This window comes from Anopheles marshallii, chromosome 2, assembly GCF_943734725.1.
Source record: "Anopheles marshallii chromosome 2, idAnoMarsDA_429_01, whole genome shotgun sequence".
NCBI lineage: Eukaryota > Metazoa > Arthropoda > Insecta > Diptera > Culicidae > Anopheles > Anopheles marshallii.
In genome coordinates, this window is record NC_071326.1 from 29117220 (window position 1) to 29128994 (window position 11775).

Below are 11775 nucleotides of genomic sequence, written 5' to 3' on the forward strand. Positions count from 1 at the left end.
TTCCGACGCTTCCGGAGTATCCGGCCCGCACTGAGGAACGGCTTACTTCCGGAGTTTCCTTTTGCCCCACGCCCCCCCTTGCAAGACGTTCCCAAAATCGGACCAACCTGTGTGGTTGATATTGGATGAGGAATGGGTTCGGTGATTCTTCACACTCGGGTCGAATGTGATTAGAGATGGAAGGTAGTAGCAGGCGGTAGAAAGGCTCGACCGTGAATGATAAAGGTTAAAAAGCCTGGGCAAGCAATACTTTCGGTTCAATGTTGCGACTTTTTGGTACGCTTCGGACCAGCGTGCGTGTGCGGGTGAGGTCGGTTTTTAGCGTGGGCTAATATTTATTCGAAGTTAACCGACGCTGAATGGGTGGAGAAAGATGGGGTTAGATTGAGTAGATCCTTCCTCAGTGCCGATGTGACGATTTAAGCCTTCTTCTTGCCCCACGCCATCTTGAAAGTGTACGGCTATATGTTATCGCTGCTTGTAATAAATTATAATTGGATTTGTTTGTCTTTCGGTGGGGGTGTTTGGTCGGTTTTGGTCGGACGGGATTAGATGAAGATTAGACCCGGGTTCCAGGTACACCGATAGCTTCGGAGCCAGAGCCCCCAATGTCACCCATCTTTGATGTGAACGTGAAGAGGACTAGGATTTTTTTACTCGTTCCAAACTCTTAATGCGGCCACCGCTGCCACCACCGACGAGCGAAAGGAGAAGCTTCTCCTTCGCACTAACGCCACCGAACTTTGGTTCGAAAACAATCGGTTCTGTACGGGAGCGAAGCAAAGAGATTAAGAAAATAGGGACGATATCTTTCAGCCCGCAGCGTTACCTTCGAAGTCACCGGTACGTTCAAGGGTCAACAGATATTCGCCGTCCGCTGTGAGCAGGGTTATGTACTCTACGATGCGATGTCTTTTTACGGCGACAACACTATGAAGTAGTTAATAGTCAGTGGTAAGGTTGAACAAGTGGACGAGTTCCTCACACACACACACACACACACACACACACACACACACACACACACACACACACACATTACCTGTCGTGAATTTGTTTCACAATAAGATCCGTTGCTTTGGAATCTTCCCCGGTATCGTCACCATCGTCCAGGAACTCACAGCTAGTAGCCTTCGTTACATTCCTGTTCCCCGATATCACCTCGTATGCCTTACTCGGTCGTCCAATTTGTAGCAAAATGATCGACGAATCGGACACCTCCAGTTGGCTCTCTAATCGATCACAGTAACCACCGACGTCCACCGTTTCCAAGGGTACAGAAAACACCTGAAACACACGGCCCAGTGTCATACTAATGACACCGCCTATAGACAACAGCAGTAGCGCTAATATCTGCCAACGATACATCACGACCGAACCGTGGTACTGATTGATCAGCTACGGCGTGAAGTGTTATTTAAGGCAACGGAATTGCTAGGCGCTCCGTTGCATAGTTACGGTTGGTATGTAAAGGGGTTGAACTTGAAGCTAGTCCTACGACGACTATTACACACGTGTCGCGATCGTATGTGATCGTGTACGTTCGTGTGTGGGGAATTTATGAATCCCGTCAGTTCCGGCAAAGAATCAGCGTTATCAAATCGCATCTAGCGTGGCTGGTCATGATATTCAGCGGAAATAATTGTTTGGTATGAAATTCCCTACTCGAATGTTTAACTCCTACAAGATGGTTTTTTAGTTTCTTCTCAGGCTGGAAACAAGGCTATGCAAAAGAGCTAACAGAAACTGGTTTTTTTTTCGTACGTCCACAGAAGAATGCAACATGGATGGTGGAAAAGGCCATATGAGGGTGCGTGTGTGTTTGTGGTTTGGTGAATTTATTATAATACTTGATTATGATTTGCTTCCAACAGGCTTAAAGATATGGGAGATAGAGCGGGCCTCAAACGTAACGCGTTGCGTCATCGCGCTTTTTGAACTGTTAAAGTCTTAATGCGTCCTCCGCCCAGCAGTGACAGAAGAACTTTCTGCGCGTCATCTTCGCTGGGATCGAAATAGGAGACTACCTTCGGCTTGTAGCTTTTGTCTGTGAAGTGGAGGAATATTTAAAGGAATGAGTAATAATACATCACTATAAAGCTGCATAAGCTACTCTTACCAAACGCTTTCTCGGTGCTTAGTGTGAACAGAAACCCATCTTCGGTGGCGAAAAGAAAGTTCTCCAGCAGCAAGTTCTCCGTGTCGCCTTTAATGAAACGGATTTGATGCTCGTCCAAATAGATGCTGATGCTGGAAATGATTGCGGAAGTTAATATTCGCACGGGATTGGCGATTCATGCGCATAATCTTACCCAGTCGCGAGAAGATCCGTCACGATCGTACGTATGTCATCGGGATCGTGTTTCTCGATCGTACCAGCCTGCTGTGGTGCACCCAACGTCAGTGCGAACGTGAGGCAGCAAAGAAAACCAACGCCTGCTGCGGTTCGATGTTGCTGCTTCATGGTGTTTTTTTTTTTGGTGGCTGCTAAAGTCGACGCTGATTTAACTGCGAAGACAACCCGCTTCCGAGTGATGGGACGGCTTGATCGGTTGAAGTGTTTTATAAACACCGCTTCAAGTGGTTGCCAACATCTTGATGGGAGGGGGATTTTCAAGAGATGTTGACCACAAGCTAGGTTTGATAGGAATTCAAGAAAAAAGAAGTTCGAATGCCAGACACGTCCATGAGTTGGATACTGGACGAAATCGATGACGCTTTGTGGGGAATTTCTGGAAATAGAGTACTTACCGCTGGAATTGAATGAGGAAAGTTTTGGATTTTCGGTTAAAAAAAGGAACTCTGCAAACAGTTGGATAACATTCATAATAATTAACCATCAACACGACGCGTTGCAAATGTAGGTCAGGTACGGTGAACGAACAGTGGTAATGAGAGATAATTTCCAGTCAGAATATTATGTCCCTAGCGTGATGCGATGCCTTATTGGTCCCATTGCGCAGCTGTCATGCACGCAGACAGGCAAAACAAAACCCCGCCAACGGATGCAGCGGCTGTGCATCACCCCATTTGCTGACGGGGTTTCTAATCCTTTGCCCGACCCTCAAGGATGCGGAACCGCATGGTGGCTCACTCGCGCGAGGTTAATTCGATTTATGCATGCATCCGCGTACCGGGAATCCTTTGCATATGACATGTTCGGGGTTTTCTGTGCCGCAGGGCCACAGGACAGGGTAGCGCAACCCTTCAGCACTGTTGCACAATGCCTGCCGGCTCGATCAATAACCAATCAATAGGACGCACACACACACACACACGGCAGCTGTTCGTGTCTCCCAGACGTGTTACTTCCTGCTGAGGGAATTCGGTTTTTTTTTCTACTCTCCAATCCTTTAGCAACAGCATAAGCCGAACGGTTAAATCATTCAAACGGGACTGGGGTGTTTAGAATTAAAATTATGCTCGCTGCTAGCAGAACAGAACTGCCAAAAAGCGAGACGGCGGGACGAGCATCGCAAACGGGTTGCCCAAGTTAGCCGATGGTACAAATTGAAAGCACAAACACGATTGGGTTTTCGAAATTTTAAAAGAGGAAAACTCAAACGCATCTGAGCGGTGCGGTCGGGGTTTTTCGGAATCGGTTTGGTTTTCATTTTAATTTAGACAGGAAATAAACAAAGCCCCAAAGTTCTCGAAACCCACAGGCAGAACCGGGACTGGGAGGGTGAACACACACGCACCACGGACTCCGTTCGTGCTCACCATTGGTCAATGGAAAACTCAATGGAAATTTCGGGTGGTACGGTTTTTTGGAATGGAGCGAAACCCCGAAACACACCTCATCATTTCGTCCGAAAAACATACAAACACCCGGCCAAAAGCGGGCGAACGACGTGCCTCGAGGCATCCGGCAGGCCATTTCTGCAATGTTGGGTTTTCGCCACTCGTGAAACGTTTTGGGTTGGATAAGAAAATGGTTGGAAAAACAAACAGGACCACTCGAGACCAAACCGATGTCCAACGTTTGCCATGGCGGTCATGGACAGTGTCCTTCGTTGGTGAACTGGGTAGGAGCAAAACATTCCAACAAGGGAACAACAACGGAAGGTGAGTGTGTTCGGGAGGTATTTCGTGGATCAGACCACATTTAGCTGAAAAGTTTCACAAAAACCGCCCGAAGCTAGAGGGCACCCCAACGGGTGTGGGGATGAAATTTCAGCACCGTTTCTGCCTGTGGCATGTAGAGTGTGTGTGTGTGTATATTTGTGTAGAGCAGTCGACAAGGGAGACCCAAGAACTACGGGGCTTGGGGCACCCAGGGAATCGAGTCCAACATGGTCGCTGTCCGAAACTGAAAAACCTCCGGAAAACGAGAGGGCGCTTATTCGGGGGGAGGTTAAGCATGTTTCGGGATAACACAAACATGGGTCGAATAACTTGAGCTCCTACTCCAAAGCAAACATAGATGCCGGTCGACCAACAGAGACAGCGGCAGAGTTCCAGTAAAAAGGCGTCTAGGTAGTTGGTCTTGTTTTGGGAAGCGCAATGGAAAGGTTTTGCCGATTGGTGACTTATTTTTTTTTTCCTGCGGTCAAAGAAGACACTTTTAGTATGTTGGCGATGATAAGGGGCAAAAGAGGCGGGAGTAAATAGTTCTTGCCTATTGAGGAATATTGATCGGTATATAAGGGGGAGCTGAGAACTTCAAGGAGATATGCACACATACTGATGAAGTTCTATTCTTCTACTATTCTTGGGTGGATAAAACAAAGAAAGGAAGACTTATGTAATGTCCGCAGTGTACGCAATGTCAGGAGATGGGAAGCTCGTTGACCTAACCTCAAAAATTAATTCCCATGTCCCAAGACGTTCGTTAGGGGATTTTAAGCATTGGTCATCAGTAGAAGATGCCCCTTGGCAGTAAAGTCGCCCTTTCGCAACCGGGTTCCTGATCATGGCAAGACTCATAAGCTGGCAGGAATTTTAATCACTTTGATTTATCCATCGCTTTCTTGTCCTTCCCCTGTGACTGTTCTTCGTCCGCACCGGGACACACACACGCACACATGGTCATGGAAAAGAATGGAACGGGGTTTCTGGGGGTAATGTTCCGAACCTTCCGTTCTCGGTGTTCCGGTTTTTGCGCAGCGGTCTCGTAGCAACCGTACGTGCAAAAGTGACAGTGTCACCCGAAAAACGAATGACCAAAAGTCGTATCTACATTAGCATGCCCATTCCCGGGGTGCCATTTTCACTTCTTTCACCCCTGGCAGGACCTTTTGCCGTGCGGCTTGCCGAACCGAACGCAACGAACCGTTTTCAATTCGACCGGCTCCTTTGCCGACGTTCCTGCTCACCATTTGCCTTCTTCAGAGGACGGGGCTTGCAATCGTCCGAAACGGCTCGTGCGAAACCGGGCAGGTCCGGTTAGGTACACGGTTCGCCCCCGGGAAGAAATATGAAAAGTTCTTAAGTCTTTGATTTAAATTTCGGTCACCGTTTCGCTTCCTTGTCACCCCCGTTCGGTCCCGGGGACAATATTCCGCCTGACTGATTCCGTTTGCCCATGTGTGCGAACCGACGAGCCGGTTAGTCGTTCGAATGGATTTTGCAGCTCGGACCGAGAGAACCTTGGGGATAGTAGATGCTTATGGTCATGGGCTAAGTAGGTGACATTATTTAAATTCTGACTGGCGCTGGCCCGGAGTCTAGGGCCCCTATCGTTTGTGGGCCTTTTGTTCAACATGCAGCACCGGTTTGGCAGAAGGATGTGGATGTGTTGTGGATCCGAATGAAGAGTTTTCGATTTTTCAACGTATTTATTAGCTCGACCCGAAAGCCGCTGGTGGGAGAGTATTAAACACTGTACCGTCCTTGGACGGATGCTGTGATATGTGGATGTGTGTGCGAGAGAGTAGGAGGACTTTCGGAGGCAACCATGCATAAAGCGGGAACTTTCTCGGGGAAAATAGCCAATTTCGTGTTTGAAAGCATGATGAATGAGAGCGGTTTCTTTCGAGCAATCTTTTTCCAACCTTCGGCGTCGCTTCACACGGGAAGAATGTCCTGTTGAAGTTCCTGTTGAAGCTGTTGGACAGTTGGCAGTGTGTGCGCGTGTGTGTCCCAAACTGTGTATTGTAAAAGGGGTTCACCATGCTAAAGAGTTTGGCAAAACAGAAAATTAATACACACGGTCGCCTGGATTAGGGCACTATTAATAAGTCACCGACGGCGCAGGCCAATGAGGATGGATAGGAACGTTCGTTCGCAATGGATGGATGAATACGGTTTGGGAAGATAGTCTTGGGATATGTTTATGCTTCGATTAGCTGTCTTTAAACCGGGCGCCGGTCGTGAAGTCACTACCGAAATGGTTCAATTGATGGCGAGAGTGATGACGGTAAGATATGGTGAGACAGTTTCGGTCATTTTGTGATATGGATGGTTGCGTACGGCAGTGGTAATAATGCTGCGTCCTGGAAATAGACAGAACTTTCTAAGACATGCAGTACTGGTGTATGTTACAGTGGTATTTATTATAATTTTTATTTAAGACTAGTTAATCGGCCCGGTTGCAGGGCTATGCAACAGAACTACAATGCTTACGCAGCCATTTGTTTTTATTGTAATTATTGTTTTAACAGACCTTGAGCCTTAGGGCCTTCGTTTATCTTTTAGTCCAATATAGCCATTCTGCTGGTCGGGACACCAAGCGGTGTATTATAGATATTTGGTCACTACCAAACGTAGATAAGAAAAGAAAACTACCAGTGGTAACTCGTGAAAATCTGTACCAAATAACTCAATCAAATAGGGCAGAATATATTATTCGTAGTTGTTACTGAAATTAATTTCAAAAATCTCTTAAGAATACCGGTTAAAATATGTGACCACATATTGCGACAGCGTGCATCTGATACCCAAAAAAAAAACTGTAAACAAACACTCGCAAATCGCCCGTGGTATAGTTTGGATACATGAAAAATAACTTCCAATGATTAAATCACAGTACTCAACGAAAACTGCATCGTTAGCGACAGGATCTGGCAGTAGGCATTGAAAGGGGAAATTTTGCACGAAAATGTGAAATGGTGAATGCACCACACAGCAAATGATCCAAGAGTGCGGAAAAACGATGTTACCATGGGAACGTTACGGCGTTACCAACTACAATTTGTATAGTGTGACAATAATTTCGACATTTTTGGTTGGTGAACAGTTGATTTTATGTAAATTTCTTCGTAGAGTAAAATAGCCGAAATTCGTCCGCGACTTCCACACACACATTCCGTTTAGACGACTAGCTCCCCAAAAACCGAAACGCACGGGAACAGTATGAATAATATTCACCCTGGGAATTGAACGATACTCATCCGATCGTCCGACGAAGGTTTTTGAGTAATGACGTCCCGTTTTTGGGCAAGAAAAGAAATGTACAAACGTACAACTCCGAATTCTACACACTCGGACCCCTCATGTCCGAGGCATGAAAAATCAGACACTCACAGTTGTATGCATGGGCTGCCGACCATAAAACGATTTTCGGGTGTCCTACAGGCATGCCCAAAACCCGGTAGTTTGGGGAATTATTTATCGCTTTGGAAAATATAAATAATCCCACTTTCCGGCGAAGTTATTGCGTAGTGGTGCGTTTTCGGTTCTTTTATTCGACCGCTCATCCTTCATCGGGCGGGCGGGTTCCGACCATGGGAAGGAAAATGGTGTTGCTTACTGCCAAAAATTACACCAACGCTCCCGGCTCGGCTACGTGATCCGTAGCCGTACGGTGCGATTTTCCGAACGATGCGTACCGATGGGCTGGGCGTGTATATGGACGGGTACGTGTATGATTGGGAGGTTTTGAAGTTTGGTGATGAAAAATAGCACATGATAACGGTTTTGGACAGTTACCAGTTACCTCACCCCAACCATTAGGATACCCATTGGCCCCTTCCGGGATGAGGGGTGTTGTTAGCAGAGAGCACCACAACGATTCCAAGTTGCTTCCTTTTGCCACACAAACAGCAACCGACTTTCGCCTTTCGATTGCGAGTGCTGCGAGGGTGGCTTCCTATCCGGTCCGGATAGTTACCATAAATGGACGCTTGTTATCTTGACCCAAGGTGATTAGAATTCCTAATGAATTCTTCCACACTGCGGTGCTATTTGATGGTGATGGTGAGCGCTGTGCTCAGAAGTTCCACACAAGCGTTCCGTTCGTTTCGATCGATTGCCCGATTGAAGATAGAAGAATCTCCTATGCAATGACCCAACGTGAAGAGAAGAGCATCCCGAAGAAACTGACTGAGTAAAAGGACTCTTACATAACCGCAAAAACCACCGGCCTTTTCGGGATGTTGGAAAATTGACTCCCGAGTAAATGGCACCGACACACGATCCACCCGGAAAAACCGTTGATCGTCGCAATGATATGCGTTGGTAAACCGATTTAATTTTATAATAAAATAAATTCAATTTATTCCAAAACTTGCCAGCAAACCGTTGGGGCCGTTTGCTGGGAAGGAAACACAAGGTCTCTTAGACAACAATCACGTGTGCTTCCGTACTGGTTCCGGGGGAATTTTAAACGCCGGTGGTATCAGTCCATGCGAGATGTTATTATGTGCCTGTGAGGGAAAAGAGTTTTACGAGAACGGAGGTCGAGGTTGTAGAAGTTGTGATGGTACATTGTTCGGCTCGGTGGGAAGGAAGCTGGGGTTTACAGGCAGCGAGCACATCTTTAGTTTTTGGACATGCATCACAAAAGGTTCACCATTGACTGAGGATGAAATTGAGAAGATTCAGTTCGATGCACCTGAAGCGCGGTTAGTGTACGGGTTTCGGATAGTGGGTAACGTTCCGGTCATAGGGGTTGTATTCTGTTTAATTCAAATTCGTCATTGGGAATTAAAGTAGTCCTAATTGATTACTTTCGATAAAACAGACACATGCTAAGTGATAAAAGTCGTCACCCGCTAAGGAGTGTCACCTTATCAGTCGAAGTTATTAGACCTTAAAATAGATGGCGCTCAAGTCGTTTGGTTATACAGACAGTCGCTAAACTCATCAAACAATTACATTGTTTTATATATTCTATGCCAATGCTCAAAGATACAACAGTTTGGTTCGTTCCCATTGTGCAGATCCTACCGGACCGTCGACTAATGGCGTCCGGAAACGGAAGCCTGCATAGGTAAGAAACAGGAGTTGTATTGTGCTTGCTGACTGGCTTATAGGTATAAGCACAAGGTTGGTTCCCGTGCTGCAGCTCATTGTTAATGCTGGCCGGGCTTCCGTTCGGTTGTTGCTGTTGTTTTTGGATAGTAGTACGCAACAGCACAAACCGGTATGCATTTTAATAGTGAGTGCACAGGTTCGAAACACACAGCGCACGAGAGCCCGCTTGAAAGTGGATTATATTTTATGAACTGATTGAATCTATTCACCTCAGTTTTTCGCTTAAACGGAAGAGAGCAAAGTGCAGAAGGAAAAACTGATGTTTAGTGATAGAAAGCTTTTAATGGGAAAGGAAGTGGTATATTTTTTGTAATGAAAATAATATGCTATAAGCAAGTTACAACACACGGTAATACGTATCCTTATCTCCCACCCTTCATTAGCACATTAAATTTACATACTTAAGCATCTGCAAAATGTCACAACGATCCTCGCTGAAACGTAGTTGTCAATTTATGGCAGAAGAAAATGGACATTTCTTCTCACAGACACACACGCACACATCCCTAGGGAACGATCCGTTTGCGTCCATCAAAGGAGTTCGGACGTTTTCCTTCGCTCGGCAAGCCAACCATTTCCCTGGTAACGAAATAAAACGCATAAAAAAGAATGTCCGTACGATAAAGTAAAAGCATGCTGAACCCTTGTCTATTTATTTCTATTAAATAAAATATGTGTTGTCCTTCCAAATGTTTTCACCTCCCACCCCCCCATACCCCCGTTCGACCCGGGGGCAAAGAACTAGCTAACCGGGGAGGTTTAAGTTTAGTGGACCTAGTGTGGGCGAGAAGAAAATTGTTGTTCTGCCGTGTTGCTTTCCCCTAAAAGCAGGCAAAAATAGCAGAAAAAAAACATCACGTAAGAAAAATGTTCACTTTGAAAATCGAAGCTACCGGGTTTAGTCGCATGGTTGCCCTTAACAACCGCATCCGTCCAGTGTGTTTGTGCGTCGGTTCATCCCTTTTTCCGTTTGGTTCACCAATCCAATGGACTGCGCATCGTACACTGTGCGGCAGGCTGTGGTCAAGTGGAAAAAAAGATAGTAGCCCTAGAAGCTGGAGGAAGGGTAAGTAGAAAAGACACGGGGGTTTCAGAAGACAATCTCAATATTCATCCATTTCGTCCAGGGGCCAGAAATTCCCAGTATCTTGTTAGCACATGCCAACCATTTTTGCACCGCACAGGCAAACACGCACACACACACACACCCGGGTGGTTGTTCTTTCTCGAGTTTTCCCTTTTTCCACCCTCTCTCTCTCTCTTACACACACACACACACACACACTCCCTACCATCTGTCCGGCTGGACGCCCATTTTATAACCTCATACCGGCAAATATTGACACATTCGCACAAATGTACACACACGCACGGTTTGCCCAGAATCCCTTTTTTCCCAGATCCCCGGAATGTCCTCTCTAAACAAACCCTTCTTCATGCCGGGAAATGCGAACAACCCTCGGTTCGGGCCGGAAAAAGGGTCAAACACCCACCTTCTCCACCCACCCCCACACCGGCCACCGTCGGGGGTTTTTCTTCGGTAGCTTCCGTAACCCTTCAGGGGTGGGTTGTCCGGGTTTTTGTATCGTCCAGTTCGCAAAACTACCTACGGACTTACCGTAACCGTATGTACGGTTTGATGCTTCCGCTGTAGTTCTGCTCTAGGCTAACTCCCACACGTAACCACCCTGACGGCACCTCCTTGGCCAACCCGGTGCGCCATGTGCTGTGCTGTGGCCCGGCACCCGGCACGGCGGATGGTCGGTGGCGGTGTTATGTTGGAAACTGGGCACTTTTTCTTACCGGTCGTTTCAGCTTACCCATCGGAAAGGGTTTTCCTCACCACGCATTTCAACCTTCCCCCTCCTCCCTCCCCCCTTACCAAGCCTCCTCTTTCCGGGGGGCTTTTCCGGGCTCTTCGTAACAAGAAAACGAGTCAATTTTATTAGAAAATAAATGCATAACGAAGGTCCGCACGAGAACGGAAGGGTTTTTCGGACTATTGGTTTGATAGTAAAAAAGGATAGTCCCGCAACCCGGTGGGGACCAAAGGGGTGGTGGGAGGACAGTAAGAAAAACAACCCTCACTCGTATCGGCATCGTAAAGCGATCATTTTTACCCTCGTCCAGCACAGTGTATGCGGTGTCCGCATGCTACACTGCCACAACCCCTTTCGGGATGGGTTTTTCCCGAACACGGTGCGGCCCGGAATGTCAGATGGAAATCGTTCACACATTTTGCAAGGAATGTTTGGTCACTATAAAGGGACGGTGGAGGGCGAACATGGACCGAACACATTGAAACACACACACACATAAACTTATAACTAGCCAACCCACTTAAACCGAGGCTTCGAGTGCCTCGTTTACCGTTGAGTAGGAGAGGATGATGGCCAACATCGCCACCCCGGGGACCGTGAGGGTTCGTTGTTTCAACGTAACGGACGTCCCTTTTGTGTGTTCCCTTCCTGTGTTTCCTTCTCGTGTCTCCTTACTCTCTCTCTCTATGTGTGGCTGTGTGGGTTGAGCATTTCCCTTGTGTGTCCGGTCCGGGAAAAACTATTCCGTTTTTTACAC

At 46.9% G+C, this 11775-nt stretch overlaps 2 protein-coding genes across 2 annotated transcripts; both read right to left on the reverse strand.

Moving 5' to 3' along the window:
- Positions 1 to 642: 642 nt before the first annotated feature.
- Positions 643 to 1368, reverse strand: LOC128717823 (uncharacterized). Its single transcript, XM_053811496.1, has 3 exons — positions 1043 to 1368; positions 830 to 930; positions 643 to 764 (listed from the first exon to the last, which is right to left on the reverse strand). Exons 1-3 carry the CDS (start codon positions 1366 to 1368, stop codon positions 643 to 645), a joined length of 549 nt encoding a protein of 182 aa, XP_053667471.1.
- Positions 1369 to 1922: 554 nt separating this feature from the next.
- Positions 1923 to 2464, reverse strand: LOC128709205 (uncharacterized). The gene is made up of 3 exons (XM_053804189.1): positions 2313 to 2464; positions 2120 to 2250; positions 1923 to 2047 (listed from the first exon to the last, which is right to left on the reverse strand). Exons 1-3 carry the CDS (start codon positions 2462 to 2464, stop codon positions 1923 to 1925), a joined length of 408 nt encoding a protein of 135 aa, XP_053660164.1.
- Positions 2465 to 11775: the final 9311 nt, after the last annotated feature.

Excerpts from the sequence above, each read along its gene's own strand:
- LOC128717823 (XM_053811496.1), bottom strand. The coding sequence starts at position 1,368 with ATGTATCGTTGGCAGATATTAGCGCTACTGCTGTTGTCTATAGGCGGT. Across the intron at positions 931-1,042 it reads GTGAAACAAATTCACGACAG|TGTTGTCGCCGTAAAAAGAC; the intron begins GTAATGTGTGTG and ends ACTACTTCATAG. Across the intron at positions 765-829 it reads ACGTACCGGTGACTTCGAAG|AACCGATTGTTTTCGAACCA; the intron begins GTAACGCTGCGG and ends GCTCCCGTACAG.
- LOC128709205 (XM_053804189.1), bottom strand. The coding sequence starts at position 2,464 with ATGAAGCAGCAACATCGAACCGCAGCAGGCGTTGGTTTTCTTTGCTGC. Across the intron at positions 2,251-2,312 it reads ACGGATCTTCTCGCGACTGG|CATCAGCATCTATTTGGACG; the intron begins GTAAGATTATGC and ends AATCATTTCCAG. Across the intron at positions 2,048-2,119 it reads AAGCACCGAGAAAGCGTTTG|ACAAAAGCTACAAGCCGAAG; the intron begins GTAAGAGTAGCT and ends TCCACTTCACAG.